At 51.5% G+C, this 20,020-nt stretch overlaps 1 protein-coding gene across 8 annotated transcripts in view; it reads right to left on the bottom strand.

Moving 5' to 3' along the window:
- Positions 1-20,020, bottom strand: part of TNK2 (tyrosine kinase non receptor 2) — a 108,633-nt gene that overhangs the window by 16,555 nt on the left and 72,058 nt on the right. For all 8 annotated transcript variants that reach the window (XM_083441964.1, XM_083441967.1, XM_083441966.1 and 5 more), the window contains 3 exons: positions 19,333-19,479; positions 17,604-17,698; positions 1,912-2,106 (listed from right to left, as the gene is read on the bottom strand). In XM_083441964.1, coding sequence (XP_083298090.1) covers positions 1,912-2,106; positions 17,604-17,698; positions 19,333-19,479 — 437 coding nt within the window. The remainder of the gene's footprint in view (positions 1-1,911; positions 2,107-17,603; positions 17,699-19,332; positions 19,480-20,020) is intronic.

Here is a 20,020-nt window from a genome sequence, read left to right as displayed (position 1 = left end):
GCATGCCAGCGGTATCTGTCGTTCCATCCCTCCAAGTCTAGAATGTCATTATTATCTAATGTAATCCAGTCTCTGATCCATCTAAAACATGCAGCGTCATAGTATATTCTCAGGTCGGTCAGAAAGTTCTTCCTGATGTTTAGTCAAAACCTCCTTTCTCGTAGCTTGAAACCACTGGTTTGGGTCCTACCCTCCAGAGCAGGAGAAGACAAGCTTCTTCCACCTTCCATGTGATATTTGAAGATGACTGTTGTATCACATCTCAGCCTTCTCTAGGCTAAACATACCCAACGGCCTCATAAGGCTTGGTTTCCAGACCCTTGATCATCTTGGTCACCCTCCTCTGCACACCTTCCAGCTTGTCAACATCCTTCTTAAATTGTGGTGGCCAGAACTGGACACAGGACCCCAGACGTGGTCTGACCAAGGCAGAATAGAGTGGGACTATTGCTTCCCTTGATCTGGACACTAGACTTCTGTTGATGCAGCCTAGAATAACATTAGCTTTTTCTTGCTGCTGCGTCACACTGTTGAAAGCCACAAGCCGCATAGCAAAAACCCACAGGCCCCCAACTTCTGCAAAGCCCATGGCAACGGTGCTCATGACCCACCGGAGGGGCTCAGGGTTCGAACAAGCATGACTTTTCAGATGTCAAACTGGAATCTGAACATTCTGAAACAATGAAAAGTTCTGGATTTCCTGGCGATAAAATTGCCAAAATCTAAATTCAGGGGCGGGGGGATGTGAGAATCTAGAAGCACATTTTTTTGGGGGGGGGGGGTGCGGTTGTTGTTGTTTGCCTTTCTCAACCTGTGGGTCCCCAGATGTTGTTGAACTACAACTCCCATCACTCCTAGCTAGCAAGGCCAGAGCTCAGGGATGATGGGAGTTGCAGTCCAACAACATCTGGGGACCCACAGGTTGAGAACCGCTGTTTTAGGGGGAGGGAGTATCATTCAGGCAGCAGAATCTCTAGCATGGACAAACAATTCTTTTTTTAAAAAAATGGATTGACATTTAGGATTCAGGTCTCACGGGATTGCCATTCTGAAGATTTAAAATGCAAGGCGTCCTCACAGTGTGGGCAAAATTTGGAGCACATCTGCATTGGAAAGACAACAATTCTACAGAGAGGGGGCGTGCGGACCAAAATGAGCAGGACAAGGTACAACCTGGTCGCAGTTGATGCAGCTGCAAATTTCTGCCCTGCATGGTCTGTGCCACTCATCCACAACCAGTGCCTGGCTGCCACGGGAGCAGCGCTTGGCTGTGGCCACAGCTTGGTCCTTGCCCGCCACGTGGCTCGCAGGAACCAAAGCCCCTGAAGGAGTGCACCTGAGCCGAAAGCTCCATTGCCGGCGGTGGCAAACAGTGTCCATTGGGACTGGTAGGGTGGAAGGCTGGGAGCCTGGCAGCAGGTGGCGCCAGAGAGCCAACGACAGGGTCAGCCAAGCCAGTCTAATTTTGCTCCCCTCCTCCTCCCCACAGAGACTGAGGAGGAGCAAGCAGACAGTGTCGGCTACCCTCTGGACTGGACGCAAGGCAGAAGCCACAAAGGTGCAAGGGTGAGGGCAGACTGAGCCTGGTGGGGCAGCCCCCCAACTGCCCTAATCAGGCCCATAACTGGTGGCCCCTCCCTTGCCCTGAAACAGCTCCCCAGGCCATTTCTTGACCGAAAGGGGCCTTGGCCCACTGGCACAGAAGTCAGCTTGCCTTGGCCAGCGGCTGTGAGTGGGCACATGCATGCTTTTCCAGAGGAGCCCCCAAGACTGGCAGTTCATGGGGCAGGCAGCCTTGGGACCAGTCACGTCCCCCACAGCCACCAGGCCACGGCCGGTCCTTCCGGGAATCCCCTGAACAGAAGAGGGGAAGGAAACTGGGGAGAAAGAGAAAAGAGCGAAAGTTCTTACTCGTCAATCTTATCGGGGAAGCCCCAGCACTGCTGCGGGTTGGTGTCTCCATGGCCCGTGTGGATGAAGCTGTTTTTGAGGGGCTGGCTGATGTCATGGGCGGACAGCCCTGCCACCGAGGTCACCGTGTTGCGTGGGAACTGGCCCACCTTCAGGGTCCGTTTGTTCTGACCCCGCCACCAGTAATTCTCAGCCCTGGGGAACAAAATTGGGACAGGTTAGGAGGAAAGCAGGTCAGGTTTTTTCCCCCCAGATACAGAGCATCCGGAAGCACCTGTATGTTATAGGATGGGGAATCATAGAGAGGAGATTCTGACAAAACATCAGGAAGAACTTTCTGATGGGAAGAGCTGTTTGACAGAGGAACAGACTCTTCTTCCTTGGAGATTTTTAAGCAGAGGTTGGGGAGGCAACCTCTGCTTAAATTCCTGCATTGCAGGCAGTTGAACTAGATAATTAATAAAATAATAATAAGAAAATTTTATTTATATCCCGCCCTCCCCAGCTGAAGCCGGGCTCAGAGCGGCTAACAACAGCAACAGTAACACAGCTTACATAAAATCACAATAAGTTAATTAAAATGCATTCTAAAATCAGTTCATTCTAAAATCAATTCAGAGTCAAATTAATGGCAACCATTGGGCTAGAGTTCTATGAGGATTACAGAAGGAGGTCAGGCTGTGCCTTGGCCAAAGGCCTGGTGGAACAGCTCCGTCTTGCAGGCCCTGCGGAAAGATGTCAAGTCCTGCAGGGCCCTAGTCTCTTGTGACAGAGCGTTCCACCAGATCGGGGCCACAGCCGAAAAAGCCCTGGCTCTGGTTGAGGCCAGCCTAACTTCCCTGTGGCCCGGGACCTCCAAGATGTTTTTGTTTGAAGATTGTAAGGTCCTCCGTGGGACATACCAGGAGAGGCGGTCCCGTAGGTACAAGGGTCCTAGGCCGTATAGGGCTTTTATACCCTGTCCATCTGGCTGGGTTTCTCCAGCCACTCTGGGCGGCTTAGTAAAGGTAAAGGGAACCCTGACCATTAGGTCCAGTTGTGACCGACCCTGGGGTTGCGCGCTCATCTCGTTCTATAGGCCGAGGGAGCCGGCATACAGCTTCTGGGTCATGTGGCCAGCATGACTAAGCCGCTTCTGGCGAACCAGAGCAGCGCACGGAAACGCCGTTTACCTTCCTGCCAGAGCGGTACCTATTTATCTACTTGCACTTTGACGTGCTTTCAAACTGCTAGGTTGGCAGGAGCAGGGACCGAGCAACGGGAGCTCACCCCGTTGTGGGGATTTGAACCGCCGACCTTCTGATTGGCAAGTCCTAGGCTCTGTGGTTTAACCCACAGTGCCACCCGCGTCTTACTGCACATAAAAAATTGTGCATTAGACATTAAAAACTTCCTGATACAGGATTGCCTTCTGATGTCTTCTAAAAGTCAGATAGTTGTTGATTTCCTTGACATCTGATGTGAGGGCATTCCACAGGGCGGGTGCCACCACAGAGAAGGCCCTTCCAACTCTATGATCCTATGAACCAATCCCAGCTGCTGCAGATGTCCAATACCCACTGGGCAATATCTGAAGAAGCGGCAAAGACACTGAGCCAAGAATCCTATTTTCGGACGGAGCCATCACCCACAACAGATGGATGCTAGCCATCCAGACTGCAACGTCCTGTAGAGAACCAAGTGAACGCAAGAACATAAGAGGAGCCTTCTGGATCAGGCCAATGTCCCATCTAGTCCAGCATCCTGGTCTCACAGTGTCCTACCAGATGCCCCAGTGCGAATTCCGCAATCAGGACCTGAGCAGAAGAGCATAAGATATTCAGAAGCATTGCTGCCTCCAAATCTGGCAGCAGAGCATAGCCGTTATGGCCACTAGCCATCGAGAGCCCTCTCCTCCTTCAAGAGTTGGAAGACTCCCTGGTCCTGAATGGGGTAACTGTGCCCCTGAAGGACCAGGTGCGCAGCCTGGGAGTCATTTTGGACTCACAGCTGTCCATGGAGGCACAGGTCAATTCTGTGTCCAGGGCAGCTGTCTCCCAGCTCCATCTGGTACGTAGGCTGGGAACCTATCTGCTTGCAGACTGCCTCACCAGAGCGGTGCATGCTCTGGTTATCTCCCGCTTGGACTACTGCAATGCGCTCTATGTGGGGCTACCTTTGAAGGTGACCCGGAAACTACAACTAATCCAGAATGCGGCAGCTAGACTGGTGACTGGGAGCGGACGCTGAGACCATATAACACCGGTCTTGAAAGACCTACATTGGCTCCCAGTACGTTTCCGAGCACAATTCAAAGTGTTGGTGCTGACCTTTAAAGCCCTAAACAGCCTCAGGCCAGTATAGGAACGTCTCCACCCCCATCGTTCTACCTGGACACTTGGGTCCAGCTCCGAGGGCCTTCTGGTGGTTCCCTCACTGCGAGAAGCCAAGTTACAGGGAACCAGGCAGAGGGCCTTCTCGGTAGTGGCACCCGCCCTGTGGAACGCCCTCCCACCAGATGTCAAAGAGAACAACTACCAGACTTTTAGAAGACATCTGAAGGCAGCCCTGTTTAGGGAAGCTTTTAATGTTTGATGTATTACAGTATTTTAATTTTTTTGGAAGCTGCCCAGAGTGGCTGGTGAAGCCCAGCCAGATGGGCGAGGTATAAATAATAAATTATTATTATTATTATTAAAGCTGCCCAAGTTGGTGGCTATCTCTGACCCTTGTGGCAGGGAGTTCCATAGTTTAACTGTGCGCTGCCTGTCCTGAATCTTCCAACATTCTGCTTCGCTCACGAGTTCTAGTATTAGGAGAGAGGGAGGAAAGCTCTTCTCAATCCACGGCACAAAGGGGGTGCTTACAGGGCAAAAGCTCGAGCAAGCAAGCCAAGCCACACATTACAGAGGGACAAGGCACCAAGTCACTAGCCAACATGACCTTAGGATTATAAGCAGCTGACCCTTCTAACTCTGACAGGCAGCAGCCCTCCAGGGAGCCTTTCCCAGCCCAACCCAGAGATGCTGCGAACCTGGGGTTTCCGCATCCAAGCAGACGCTCCAGCGCTGAGCAACTTGCATCCCTCCCCAACTTGGCTGGGGAACAGGGGGGAATTCCTCCCTGACTCAAAGCAGGGGTGGCAACCAGCCAAACGGTCCGAGATAAAAGCCATTCACTGAGTCACCATTCCAGTAAGAAATTTACGGTTTGCAACCCTGTGACATCGGCTGCCTTTCACGGTGGAATTTCCTGATGCTTCCGAGGGGAAAGTTCCAGAATGGGCAGAAACAAGAGAATCAGTGAAAGCGGGAGGCGCACTTTTCATGATTTCTGTGAGCTGACACTGAATATTCTACTTTTCAAGCCCTTTTCTCACCATATATATACAATTTTTTTGTACTAAGCTTTGTAGAACATACAGAAAGTGAGAAAAGTCAGGAACCAGAAAGCACTAGGAGCTCCAAACACAGGATACACCCAACATGATACCACGGCAGGTTGAACAGACCAGGCAAGTCACATTTCGCAAACTATCTGCAGACAACGTGAAAATCAAATAACGCTCCTCTTTTCTGTTTGTTACAGGACTTGAATGGCAAGGCAATGAAATGTATTCTGCTAAGGGTTGTAGCTTCTCAGACCCACTCCCAAATTTTAAATGATATATTATTATGGCAGACTCAGCTCAGGAACAGAGGAACAAAGTTTCGGTAAAAGTATGAGAGCCAAGCTGTTCAGGATACCAGGGTAATCCCTGTGCCATGAGATGGAACAGCTCAGTTGGTAGAGTAAAGGTAAAGGTAAAGGGACCCCTGACCATTAGGTCCAGTCGTGGCCGACTCTGGGGTTGGGGCGCTCATCTTGTTTATTGGCCGAGGAAGCCGGTGTACAGCTTCCGGGTCATGTGGCCAGCATGACTAAGCCGCTTCTGGCGAACCAGAGCAGCACACGGAAACGCCGTTTACCTTCCCGCCGGAGCGGTACCTATTTATCTACTTGCACTTTGACGTACTTTCGAACTGCTAGGTTGGCAGGAGCAGGGATCGAGCAACGGGAGCTCACCCCGTCACGGGGATTCGAACCACTGACCTTCTGATCTGCAAGTCCTAGGCTCTGTGGTTTAACCCACAGCACCACCTGCGTCCCACTTGGTAGAGGGTTTGGGTTCAAGACCCATGTTGGGTGAAAGTTTCCTGCATTGCAGGGGGTTGGACTAGATGACCCTCAAAGTCCCCTCCAATTCTACGATTCTATGTACCTCATTGCTCTCACCAAGTAGTTTATTTTTTTAATTGCAAAAATATTTATATATTGGTGTTCATTTAAAAACAACAACCACAGAGCTGTTTACAACAGTTATACATGAATATACGATAAAAAAGAACAATGTTAGAATCAGAAATCAACTACAGTTCTACCCTGGTTCTTGAACGGAATCCGTTCCGGGAACCTGTTCAACTTCCGAAAACGTTAGACTTCCAAGGCGCAGCTTCCGATTGGCTGCAGGAGCTTCCTGCAGCCAATCGGAAGCCGCGTCGGGAATTTGGCTTCTGAAAAACGTTCGTAAACCGAAACACTCACTTCCGGGTTTGCGCCGTTCGGGAGCCAAAACGTTCTGAGTCGCAAGGCGTTCCAGAACCAAGGTACGACTATACTATGGAAATATGCATTCTTAATTGACTGATGGGATAGGAAAAATATCAGCAACTGTTTTAAAGTTTGAAATACATTGGAAACTTCCTCACTGAAGAAGCTTGCAGTGATTCGAAACCCAAAGAATCCTGGGAAGTGTATTTTGGCAATGGTTTGGGGAATTGTCGCTCTGATTGAGGATAAACTACAGTTTCCAGGATTTTTCTCCAGGTGCTTTAAGCATGCTCTAACTATATGGACGCGGGTGGCGCTGTGGGTTAAACCACAGAGCCTAGGACTTGCCGATCAGAAGGTCAGCGGTTCAAATCCCTGCGACGGGGTGAGCTCCCGTTGCTCGGTCCCTGCTTCTGCCAACCTAGCAGTTCGAAAGCATGTCAAAGTGCAAGTAGATAAATAGGTACCACTCAGGCGGGAAGGTAAACGGCATTTCTGTGCACTACTCTGGTTTGCCAGAAGCGGCTTAGTCATGCTGGCCACATGATCCGGAAGCTGTACGCCGGCTCCCTCGGCCAATAAAGCGAGATGAGCGCCACAACCCCAGAGTCGGCCATGACTGGACCTAATGGTCAGGGGTCCTTTAACTATATGGAGTGTGCACAGCCATACAGTCTTATGTTTTGCTTTCAGCGTGCCACGAAATCCAGCCTGATTAAGCAGCCTCTCGGCGATTGGGAAACCTTTGCTCCGTTCCTCGTTGCCCCGAGTGTGAGACTGTTAACCCAGAACTGAGCCGCTCCGTGTTCACAAGGGAGGAGGGGCCGGCCCTGCCTCTCGCTGCCGCCCTCCCGTCCTCCACGCTGAGTAATAAGTTGGCACAGAAAGACGACTCATCGAGAAGGTAAACAGGAAAGGGGGTGAGCCAGCCCTGATTGCAAGCCGGTGACTCACTAGGTAACTTCAGGAGACAGCCGTCCTCCAGCCTGCACGGTTAGCAGCCAGAGAGCACCTGCTCAGAGTTCCGGCCGCAGCAAAAGCACAGCGCGGCCGTGTTAACCTGTGGAACTCCCTGCCACAACGGCCACCAACTTGGACGGCTTCCCATTGGGGCAGGATGTTCTTCTGATGTTCTTAGGGAACCTCCAGGTCCAGAAGCACTCTATCTAGGCTTCTTGTGTTTTTTAGGAGAATTGGGCCACTGTGGGAACAGGATCCTGGCCTCTTCTTTGGCCTGATCCTGCTGCTTCAGGGCTCATCATATGGTCTTCTGCCCACTAGAGAACTTCTCTTGCACACCCGAGCTCTTGAACAGCTCCCATAAGTTCCCATGAGCTATGACACAACTATTTCTAGAATAAATATTGAGTCTGGTTTCTTTCCTTCTTTTGAGAAACCCCATACATCTCCAGTTTGGTTTAGTGGTTGCAATACTGAGCTGGAACCCAGCAGGTTCAAATCACCACTTGGCGACGAAGCTCAATGCCTCTCAGCCTAACCAAAGTTTTTGATTTGAGTTTCTACTGAAATGAGCCTGCATTTTAATGTTGCATTTTAATCTTGTTTTTAAGCTGTATTTCAATCAATTGTTCTTATACCTGGTGTTAGCCGCCCTGAGCCCGGTCTTGGCTGGGGAGGGCGGGGTATAAATAAAATTATTATTATTATTATTATTATTATTATTATTATTATTATTATTATTACCTACCTCGCAGGGTTGTTGTGAGGCTAAAGCTGGAAGCTGGTGGTGCAGGGCAGTGGCGTAGCGTGGGTTGTCAGCACCCGGGGCAAGGCAAGTAATTTGCGCCCCCTAACCCGGGGCAAGGCAAGTAATTTGCCCCCCCCCCGCTGCACTGTCCCTCCCCCAGATAGTCCCTCGCTCTCTCTCCACACCGCACCGCACGCCTGGCACCCTCCCCTCCACAGTGGGCGGCGACCCGGCGGCTCGGATCGGATTCGCACAGCCAGCACTGCAGTGAGAGAGAGTGAGTGAGCCAGGTAGGGGCAGAGAGCTGCGAGTGCGAGCGCCCCCCCCCGATGTTGCGCCCGGTGCGGCCGGCCCCCCCTGCACCCCCCACGCTATGCCACTGGTGCAGGGACAGATCCATACAGCCCCCAGCCTGAGCTCCTGGGATAGATATCTAACTACCAACCAAGTCCGGTCCATTGGCATTTACGTCAAGAGATTATGCAGAGTTTTAAAACTAGATCATATGCTGAAAAGCTTTCTATGCGAGGGGGAAGTCTGCCATGGAGGAAGTTAGCTTTTTAAGCACTGCCGTCACGTTGCTACTGAGGGTGATTCATGCCCACAGAGGCTGCGAGGAGGGGTCCCTGAAAAGTGTGCAAAGTCACCTGCCGCGCTTAGTCACCGGGGGTTTGCTCTGCATGGGTGGCTTTGAGCGCCTGAACCGAGAGCAGCTGAGCTCAGGGCAACCCCAAGAGTCGCCCAATCCAAAACGGCTCTGTGCTGCTTTTTTAAAGGGCTTCTACGTTTTCCACTGGGCTGTGTGCCGCCCCAATATTTTACGAGAGGGCGGAGGGTGAACGCTTTCACGAACAAACGGCCGGACTGAGCATGCTGAACTTTATTCAGTCTTTATCCGTTCTCCTCTTAAGATGCCGCAGTTCCCCTGGGGAATCTGATTAAGCCTCTCTGCTTCAGCTCAGACTCACTGTTGCTTTGCTCAGTAGTCATAAAACCATGGAGCTGTAGAGATGAAGGGGACCCCCCAAAGGCCATCTAGTCTGACCCCCTGAAACGCAGGAACCACAGCTGGAAAACCCCAACCTCTCCAATGCAACCCAATCCTCCTTATTTACGGTGCTGGAGAGCTCAGGCATCTATTGAAAGGTTTGGATTCTTTATTTTATTTTATTGCTTATACAAGCCCCCTTTGGCACTAATTGTGCATTCCCTGCTCCCCACGGCTGCAGGGAAGGAAAAGAGAGCGGAGAGAGCCATAGCCGGAGCCAAATAGCCTTATACTGAGTCAGACCCTTGGTTCATCTACCCCAATACTGTCTGCTCTGACTGGCAGCGGCTGTCGAGGAGTGCAGGCAGGGAGTCTTCTGCTTCCCACGAAAAGCAGCTGCCCCACCTCTGAACGACAGTCCTTCCTCTGAAAACAACGTAAGATCCTAGTCCTCATGGAGGCTTTGTTTAAATGTGAACACAGTGACTCGGACCATTGGTCCACCTAGTGTTGCCCACACTGGCTGGCAGCAGCAGCTCCCAGGATTTCAGGCAGCGAGCCTCTCCCAGCTCTACCTGGAAATGCTGCCAGCGGTTGACCTTCTGCATGCAAAGCAGGTGCTCTGCGGCTGAGCTGTGGTCACTCTCACAAAAAAGGGCCGAATTCGGCAGGCCCCATTGCCCTGCCACAAATACGGGAGGACCTGCTTGCCCAGGTGTTGCAGGATCTCAGTGCATAGCTGTCAACTTACGGATTTGAAAATAAGGGACCAGCAGCCTCGAAAATAAGGGATCAGCAGCCAAAATAAGGGATTTTCAGAGCACAGCTATGTTCAACTTCTGTGCCCCTCCAAGCCAAAGGCAGAAAGCCCAGCCAGCAGCCAAACAAAGCCTCAAGCGGTGGTTCCCACAGCGCAGCAACCCAGCAAAGGGGATGCAGCAAGGAAAACCACCGTCACCTCTCTGCTGGGAAGCGCTGAGCAAAGGTGAGTCCCCAGGCAACGTGGCCGATTTGATCGGCACAAGGCATGCAAGCTCCACCCCCCAGTCGTTCTTTGACTCCTTATTGGGTGAGCAACGCAGCCAAGCAACACAATTGGAGCCTCCCTCCTCCCTGGCCGGCAGGAAGGGAGGGAGAGGAGCTGCTTCCTTTGAAACCCGGGGAATTTAAGGGACATCATCAATAAGGGACAGCAGCGGCACACGGCGCTGGGATAAGGGACTTTCCCGCCAAATAAGGGACGGTTGACAGCTATGTCTCAGTGCCCATCGTACCTGCTGGCAGGTGTTGATGGGAGCTGCAAGCGGAAGCTCCTCCATTAAATTGTACAGGTGATATGACTGGGAAAGGGGGGGGCACCCTGAGTTCCTTGGGAGGCAGGGCAGGAAGCGAATTGATTAATTAGAAACTGCAACAACAACAATAAGAGCTCGAGACAAGAGGGAACAAGAGAAGTTAAGAGCACAGCCAGATTGAGACACGTCAGGCAGACCAGGACCCGAAGCACATTATATAATCGAGAACTGATACACCGGGCAGATTAATCACCAGGACTCCGGCTCATCTCTACATCTGCGCAACTCCCACCAGTTCCAAAGAGGCTCCAAATCTGGGGTTCCTGGCAGATGGAGCCCTGAAAAAGACCAGGGCTCTTGCAGTTTATACCCACTAACTGGAAGGCCTGGTTAGAAGGAGTGTTCATAGAATCGCAGAAATGTCAGAAGGGATCCTAGTGGTCATCTATCCCAACCCGCTGCAATGCAGGAATCTCAGCTAAAGCATCCATGGCAAACAGCCATCCAACCTCTGCTTAAATACCTCCAATGGAGGAGTTCCCACCATCTTCTGAGAGAGCCCATTCCACTCTCAAACGGCTCTTGCACTCAGAAAGATCTTGCTAATGTTTAATGTCTGAATCTCCTTTCTTGCAACTTGAAGCCATGGGTTCGAGTCCTACCTTCCGGAGCAGGAGAAAACAAGGTTTCCCCATCTTTCATTTGACAACCCTTGAGTGATGTGAATATGGCTCTCCTATCTCCTCTCAGTCTCCTCTTTCCCAGGCTAAACATACCCAGCTCCTTCAACCGTTCCTCATCAGGCTTGCTTTCCAGACCCCCTAATCATCTTGGTCGCCCTCCTCTGCACACCTTCCACTTTGTCGATATCCTCCTTAAATTGTGCTGGCCAGAATGGTAAACAGGACTCCAGGTGGGGTCTGACCAAGGCAGAATTTGGTGAGGCTCTGGGCCTTTGCGTGAGAGAGATGGACGGATCGTGGTTCGGTGACAGAGCAGGCTCCATCTCTAGAATCGCCAGGTGGGGCTGGGAAAGACCCCCTGCCTGAACCCCTGGAGAGAGACTGCCAGTCAGGGTAGGCCATACTGAGCTAGATGGACCCAACAGGCAGCTTCATATATTCAATTCCATGCATCTCCAGTTAAAGGGTTTCGTGTTTGGAGACCCCTCTGCCCGTTTGGAGACAAAACGAGGCGAGATGACTTCAGCGGCAAGATGACCAAGGCCAAACCATGGTGTGTGTTTTTTTTAAGCCTTAATGTGCTTAAACCTCGGACTCCTGAACTCTTTGCACCCATCTGTCATCCTCTGGCAGGGTTGCAAGGAAATCAGAAATCATCCCTTTCACTTTCCAACCGGGCCTGGGTGGAATGTACAAGCCAGGATGGTGGTTAATGTACAAGCCAGGATCATTACTCCTGCATTCCAGGGGGTTGGGCTAGATCAGGGGTCGGCAACCTAAAGCCCATGGGCCACAAGCGGCCCACGGGGGTCGTTTAACCGGCCCCCGAGCCACCCCCAAACTGAGCTGCCTACTTGGCGAGTCCCTGTGGTTGCACTAAACCGGCGCAGCCTAGCGCAGGGACTTGCTTCCGCTGGTGCTGGAAATCGCATCTGCGCAGACGCAGACGTTGGAAATCGCGGGTGTCCGCACGATCCGACACACGGAGGGTTCTCCGCTGGAGTGAACCAGCCCAGGCGAGGTAAACCTTGGCCTAGATGACCCCCTGGGGTCTCTCTACAATTAATAATAATAATAATAATAATAATAATAATAATAATAATAATAATAATAATAATAATAATAATTTATTATTTATACCCTGCCCACCTGGCTGAGTTTCCCCAGCCACTCTGGGCGGCTTCCAATCAAGTGTTAAAAACAATACAACATAAAATATTAAAAACGTCCCTAAACAGGGCTGCCTTCAGATGTCTTTTAAAGACAAGATAGCTGCTTATTCTATGCTTCTATCAACCACAGTTCGATCCCAGCTTATTCCGAACCAATCAGAGCGTAAACTAGGCAAAGTTTCCAAGGAGGACTCTGGTTAGCCGAAAAGCAAAAGCTCTCCCATCGTGCCGCCCCCAAGGCTCAGCCAAGAACTGAATGCAAAAGAAGTGATGTATCTGCTCTTAAAGGGACGCGAGTGGCGCTGTGGTCTAAACCACAGAGCCTAGGACTTGCCAATCAGAAGGTTGGCGGTTCAAATCCCCACGACAGGGTGAGCTCCCGTTGCTCGGTCCCTGCTCCTGCCAACCTAGCAGTTCGAAAGCACGTCCAAGTGCAAGTAGATAAATAGGTACCGCTCCAGCGGGAATGTAAATGGCATTTCTGTGCGCTGCTCTGGTTTGCCAGAAGCGGCTTAGTCCTGCTGGCCACATGACCCGGAAGCTGCATGCCGGCTCCCTCGGCCAATAAAGCGAGATGAGCGCCGCAACCCCAGAGTCGGCCACGACTGGACCTAATGGTCAGGGGTCCCTTTACCCTTTACCTTATCTGCTCTTAAGGGCAGCCAAACAGCAGACGGCAGACTGAGGTCTGCTCCAGGAGTCGCAAACCAACAGGAAACTCTGGACAAGACTGGCCAAAATTAAGCAACAGGCACCTGGCAGATTCTGCATCAGGTCAGTTAATGGAAGAGGAGCTGCCCATAGTTATTTTCCCCGCTTCAGACAGTCTTAAGCCAACTCTTGCCTGCATTTGCTGCGCAGGCGAGCAGGAGGCCAGGGCAGGGTGCAAACGGGCATGAGCAGTTCGTGCTTCCTAGAGCTGCAACTCAGGGCGCAGAGAAGCTGCCTTACATGCAGAACATCCCAGGTTCAATCCCCAATTGTCAGGTCAGGATGAGAAAGAAGCCCTGGAGAACTGCTGCCAGTCCGTGCGGGCAATACTGACCTATGGTCTGACACAGCATAAAGCAGCTTCCTATGTCTTAAACCAACAACATGCAAAGGAAGTCCACTTAAAAGAAAAAACAAAGTGTTCAAAGATCTCGCATTTGAATCAGAGAATTGCAGAGTTGGAAGGGGTCCCCCAGAGGTCATCCAGTCCAACCCGTTGGAATGCAGGAATCTTAGCTAAAGCATTTGGTTTGAAAATCACAAATTAGTTCTCCATTTCCCCGTCACCCGAGCAATGGGTTGGGGTAACAAACAGATAGGTTGAGCCAAGGCACGGCTGGCATCAACAAAGCGGCACGGCGGAACTTGAACCCGCAACCCCTGCTTCCAAAGCGTGCTCACCTGCCTTGCAGAGCAACGTCCACCAGCAAAGCGACGGCGGGCAAACCGGCAGCGAAACCGTGTGCATGTGCAGCCCCATGAGGAGAGGCTGGCCAAAGCGGGCAGCCCATCTCCTCCAGAAGGCCTGTTCTCAAAGGGGGCAACCGGACGCCCCGATGGGAAAGCAGGACCCGAGTGCGAGAGCAGCAGCTCTCACTGCCTCTGGCAGTGGGCTGTAGTTCCACCCACCCACCGGCCTTGGTTTCCCCTCCCTGGCAGAAGCATCACCTGCGCTGGGTCTCCCCGGGAGAAATCCACGCCGGATCCTCAGGCGAGCCTCTCAGCCGGCAGGGAAGCCCGAGTCTCTCCCCACCACCGCCTCCCGAGTGTGAGAGAGAGGCAGGGAGGAAGGGCTGTTTATGTGCTCAGCCCTGTCACTCAGCAGGGCCGTGACGTAATGCTCAGCACTACGCCCTCGTCGCTGGCTCTGGTTGCCAGCCAACTCCCTGCAATTAAGGCTGCCCAGCCCAGGAGCAAGAGTCACGGAGAGGTAGGCGGCAGCGAAAGCCGGTCCCTGGAGACACACCGTCCCACCCTGGCCCACGGCCGCTGCTCAGAGGGGGGACGGACCCAGCCTGCAGCTGGGCAACAGAGCCAGCCGCAGAGGGGCAGGAAAGGGGTCTTCAGGGATGGGCCCAAGCTCTGTGTTTCGTCCTTCCGTTGACAGTCTGAATGGTAGAGTTGGGAGGGAGCCCCCCAAAGATCATCCGGTCCAACCCGCTAGAATGCAGCAATCACAGCTAAAGATTTCCCGGCAACCTCTGCTTAAAAACCTCCAAGGAAGGAGAGTCTACCAGCTTCCGATTCCATTTCCCTATCGAACAACTCTTACTGTCAGAAAGTTCTTCCTGATGTTTAGTCGGAATCTCCTTTCTTATAACTTGAAGCCATGGGTTCAAGTCCTACCCTCCGGAGCAGGAGAAAACAGGCTTGCTTCTCTCTTCCATGAGATATTTGAAGATGTTTAGTGTCTGAATCTCCTTTCTCATCATTTGGATCCATTGATTTGAGTCCTACCCTCCGGAGCAGGAGAAAACAAGCTTTCTCCATCTTCCATGGGACAGCCCTTGAGATATGTGAATATGGCTCTCCTATCTCCTCTCGGTCTCCTCTTTCCCAGGCTAAATGTACCCAGCTCCTTCAACCGTTCCTAATCAGGCTTGGTTTCTAGACCCCTGATCATCTTGGTCGCCCTCCTCTGCACACCTTCCAGCTTGTCAACATCCTCCTTAAATGTGGCGCCCAGAACTGGACACGGGACTCCAGGTGGGCGTCTGAGCAAGGCAGATGTGCTGGACCACAAATCCCATCAGCGGAGGCTGAAGGGAGGGGCAGACCAAGGGCATCTCCTCCAGCTGGCAGAGGAGGCAGCCCTAGCAGCTTGCCAAACCCTGGGGGAGAAAGGGACCGGTTCCTAGTCCTGCCCCCCTGATATCATAGAACAGAAGAGTTGGAAGGGAACCCTAGAGTCATCTAGACCAACCCCCTGCAACACAGGAATCAATCTGGAGATGCCAGGACTGGTACACAAAGCGAGGGCTGGAGAATGGAAATCCAATGGGTCCCTCCCCAAAAAATCTTGGCTCACTCCCCTCAAATCCAAATTCATCAAAGGCCCCCTTCCTTGCATAGTATTTCTACAACTCTCTCATTGTCCTTTTCTCTAAAAATCCTGTTCTTACAATGGCCGTGCAGGTGGCCGTGGGACACCCACCTTCAGGGGCCCCTGGCATTCATAGGAATAGGGGTGCCCTCTTCTCCTCATGCCAGGCTGCTGCCACCCTGGGCAGTACAATCGCCTCTTTCGGAAAACCCTTCTGCGGTTGCCAGGTCTTCTGGGGAAACGGTCCCAGGGTAGCCAGCCAGCCGGTGCCGTCTCCTCTGCGGGCATGAGGATCAGGTGAGCGTGGGTGGCAGGGAGCGGCAGCCAGAGCGGGGGCGTGCGAGAGAACGTGGCTCGCCGAGCACTGGAGGGTACGCAAGCCAAGGCAGAAATCACACTCCGGGGGAAGGAGTGACTCAGAGAGGGGCCCTGGCAAGGGAAGCCGGCCGCTCCAGAGCCCGGGCGGCACTGCTTTGGCATGGCACGCAGGCTGGCAAAGGGCAGGGCGCCGCCACGGACTCGTAGGGTTGGGAGGTACCCCATGGGGTCATCTAGTCCAACCCGCTGCAATGCAGGAATCACGGGGGGAGAACCCCTGGCAGATGGGCACCCAATCTCTGCTAAAATGCCTCCAAGGAACCCCAGACAGAATAATCTCAGCCACGCTGAGCTTCAGCAGACAAAGCCTTTCTGAGCATCCCGCCCACAAAGCTTTATGTATTAATTCATTCTATTTATTCCATAAAATTATGTACCACTTGAAATCATCACACAGAGAGAGAGAGCTGAAAGCCGTCTACAAAAAAAGATAAGGCAAAAAAAGCCGTCTACAAAAAAAGATAAGGCAGTAAGATGACCCATGTGAAAAAGTTAACAGCGATAATGTCAGTCTTTGGAAAGTTAAAGCAACACTAGACTAGTAATACAAGGGACGTGGGTGGCGCTGTGGGTAAAACCTCAGTGCCTAGGGCTTGCCGACTAGTAAAGGTAAAGGTACCCCTGCCTGTACGGGCCAGTCTTGACAGACTCTAGGGTTGTGCGCCCATCTCACTTAAGAGGCCGGTAGCCAGCGCTGTCCGGAGACACTTCCGGGTCACGTGGCCAGCATGACGAAGCTGCTCTGGCGAACCGGCACCAGCGCAGCACACGGAAATGCCATTTACCTTCCCACTATAAAGCGATACCTATTTATCTACTTGCACTTAGGGGTGCTTTCGAACTGCTAGGTGGGCAGGAGCTGGGACCGAAAGACGGGAGCTCACCCCGCTGTGGGGATTCGAACCGCCGACCATGCGATCGGCAAGCCCTAGGCACTGAGGTTTTACCCACAGCGCCACCCACGTCCCTTGTATTACTAGTCTACTACTCTGGAGTTGCGACGCTCATCTCGCTTTATTGGCCGAGGGAGCCGGCGTACAGCTTCCAGGTCATGTGGCCAGCATGACTAAGCCGCTTCTGGCAAACCAGAGCAGCGCACGGAAATGCACAGCGCCACCCGCGTCCCTAACTCTAGACTAAAAACCTATTTAAACTCGCACCCAGTTTCTAAGCATCTGGGTCCTGCCAGGATCCCCTGACTCCAGGGGGAGCAAAAAGACCCTCCCAGCTAAGTTAAGCAGAAACCAAATGTAATTGGGTGCTATGCCCGCTACATTCCCCCTCCTTCCCAAAGCACAGCCCCCCATGAGATTCCTGAGCCCATCCTTCACATTTTATGATGATCCAGGGCGATTTCAATCAGAGGAGCCTTTGCTGCTGTTTGACAATCTGTTTGCGCTTGCCCTCAAAGCCACCTATTCTGAAAATCAGGCGGGCACAACCATGGCAAAGCAACTTGGCCAAGTCAAAACAGCGAGCCAATGGCCTGGTCAGACTCTCTCTTCCCAGGGACTCTTTGGCAGGTGGAATCACAGAATCTTAGAGTTGGGAGGGACCCCCAAAAATCATCTAGTCCATCCCCCCGCGATGTGGGACACTTTCTGCCCAACGTGAGATTCGAACCCACAATCCTGAGATCAAGAGATTTGCGAGAGACCGACTGAGCTATCCTGCAACAACCTCCGGAAACAGCTTTTGCAAAGCAGGTGATTTGGGCGACCGTCTTGCAGAATAAGTTGCGTTTCTCGGTAGAAGCGCATAGGGCCGCACTGCCCGCGGTGCATTAGGTTTCTTAGGCGAGGTCAGAATTCGCCCGCCTGGGTCCCTCTCGAAGTTTGCCCAATCCTCCCCTCGCCCCAGGCTACCTGCCCTCGATGACCGTGATGATGTCGTTCATCTCGATGTGGAGTTTGTCCGGCTCGTCGAAATCTTGCAGCGCCCGCATATCCGTGGGCTGCGCCTGGGGGAGGAAAGCAGGGGAGACGTGAAGGCTCAGCAAAGAAACCACCCAGCCAAAAGCTTGCAGATCTGCTGGGAGGGAAACTGCCCTGGCCCCCAGCCGAAGACGAGGACCTGAGGGACCCGAGTTCGAATCTCAAATTAGCAGCCGATCAGCTCACTGGGCCAGTCACAGTCTCTCAGCCCTAACTGACCTCGCAAGGTCGTTGTGAGGATAAAACTAGGCTGAGAACCACACATGCTCTCTTGGGGGAAAGGTGACATAAAGATGCGAAAATACAAAATGCAATACAGTCGTGTCTTGGTTCCCAAACACCGAAAACCCGGAAGCAAGTGTTCTGGTTTGTGAACATTTTTTTGGAAGCTGAACGTCCGATGTGGCTGTCGGCTATTTTTTCCGGGGCGCCTGCACCAAGCGGAAGCTGCACCTTGGTTTTCGAACATTTTGGAAGTCAAACAGACCTCTGGAACAGATTAGGTTTGGCGCTTTTGTTTTTGCTATTTTGTGTTTTTGAGGCTTTTTCGGTTAATTTGCTTTTGTAGTTATGTGGATTGATTGACTGTGTGTGTGTGATTGACTGACTGCGGAAATGGATAAAAGCCCTCCATCCAAACAATAACTATCATCAGTGCAGGTAAGAAAGAATTTTTTTTTTTTTTTAATCATCTACAATACTGTCTTATTTGTTTTATAGTACAGTACGTTGACTTTTGCTTTCATTTTATGGATCAATGGTCTCGTTAGATAGTAAAATTCATGTTAAATTGCTGTTTAGAGGTTGTTTTTAAAAGTCTGGAACGGACTAGTCTGTTTTGCATTACTTTCTATGGGAAAGCGTACCTTGGTTTTGGAACGGACTTCCGGAATGAATTAAGTTTGAGAACCAAGGTACCGCTGTAAAATAAAATAGAACCTGTGACAGTTGCCCCCCCTCTCTCTCACTAGGTGGCAGCACAGAGGACACCCAAATAAGAGATGCCGCCAAGTGTTTTTGAGTCATAGAATCATAGAACTGCAGAGTTGGGAGGGACCCCAGTGGTCATCTAGCCCAACCCCTGCAATGCAGGAACCCCTAAACCATCCTTGCCAGTAGGCCACCCAACCTCTGCTTAGAAACCTCCAAGGAAGGAGAATCCACCACCTTCTTTCTGAGGGGGTCCATTCTGCTATCAAACAGTGCTTAATGCCAGAAAGTTCTTCCTGATATTTAGTCAGAATCTCCTTCCTTGTAACTTGAAGGTCATCGGTTTGGGGCCTACCCCCCACAGCAGCAGAAAACAAGTTTGCTCGTTTACATCCAAGGTTCCCCATTCCCCATGGATTTCCCCCCTAAATTGATTTTGAATTCTGAATTTATTGTTATTCACGTTTTATACTGCATTTCATGCTGTTTTTTGTTGCATCAATTAAGTGTTTTAAATCTGGCATTAGCCACCCTGAGCCTGGTTTTCTGAACCGGGAAGGGCGGGATAAAAAAATATTATTATTATTATTATTATTATTATTATTATTATTATTCCTCCAGACATGATTTAGTTTGGGCACACAGGTTAACACTGATTTTCCCAGCTGCTATTATTTTGCATTCCTCCCTCCCTCCCTCCCCAAAACCCCAAAACCCCTTTGGCAAATACCTCCAGGAGGAAGTCACGCAGGGCCACAAATGTGGGTCGGTCTTCCGGCTTGTGTGCCCAGCATTGCAGCATGACGTTGTAGATGTCCTGGGGACAGTCTTCTGGCCGCGGCAGCCGCTCTCCCTCCTTGTCGATCTTGTGCAAAATCTAGGCAAAGGAAACAGGGCTCAGGAGAGCAAGCCGGAACCGGCCCACCAGCAAGCCTCCTCGGTGAGGACTAGGAGCTTGGTGGCAACGCAGAGAGCGACACAGGAGGTCCAGTGGACATCATTTAAAAACATCAACACCCTCTCGTTTGTGAGGATTTCAGCTCTCTTTTCACGAGGTAAGGTGAGGCAAGAAGATCAAACCTCTCCATTCTTAAGGAAATCAGCCCTGAGTGCTCACGGGAAGGACAGATCCTGAAGCTGAGGCTCCAAGACTTTGGCCACCTCATGAGAAGAGAAGACTCCCTGGAAAACACCCTGATTTTGGGAAAGATGGAGGGCACAAGGAGAAGGGGACGACAACCAGGGAGAAGAGTCGGTGGAAGAAGATTGGAAAAAATTTAAAGTATATTTACAGAAATACTGTAAAATTAATGAATGTTAGTAGAATGGTGGAATGAATGTTATATGGTTTTAGCAGAAATGTTATAAAGAATTAAGCAAAAACTGATTGTTAATGGGCCAAAGTGGAAAATATAAAG

The sequence above is a fragment of the Podarcis tiliguerta genome (assembly GCF_965153285.1).
Source record: "Podarcis tiliguerta genome assembly, chromosome: 5".
Classification (NCBI taxonomy): domain Eukaryota; kingdom Metazoa; phylum Chordata; class Lepidosauria; order Squamata; family Lacertidae; genus Podarcis; species Podarcis tiliguerta.
The sequence above is the reverse complement of the archived record's forward strand: the minus strand, read 5'-3'. Positions and strand labels throughout refer to the sequence as shown.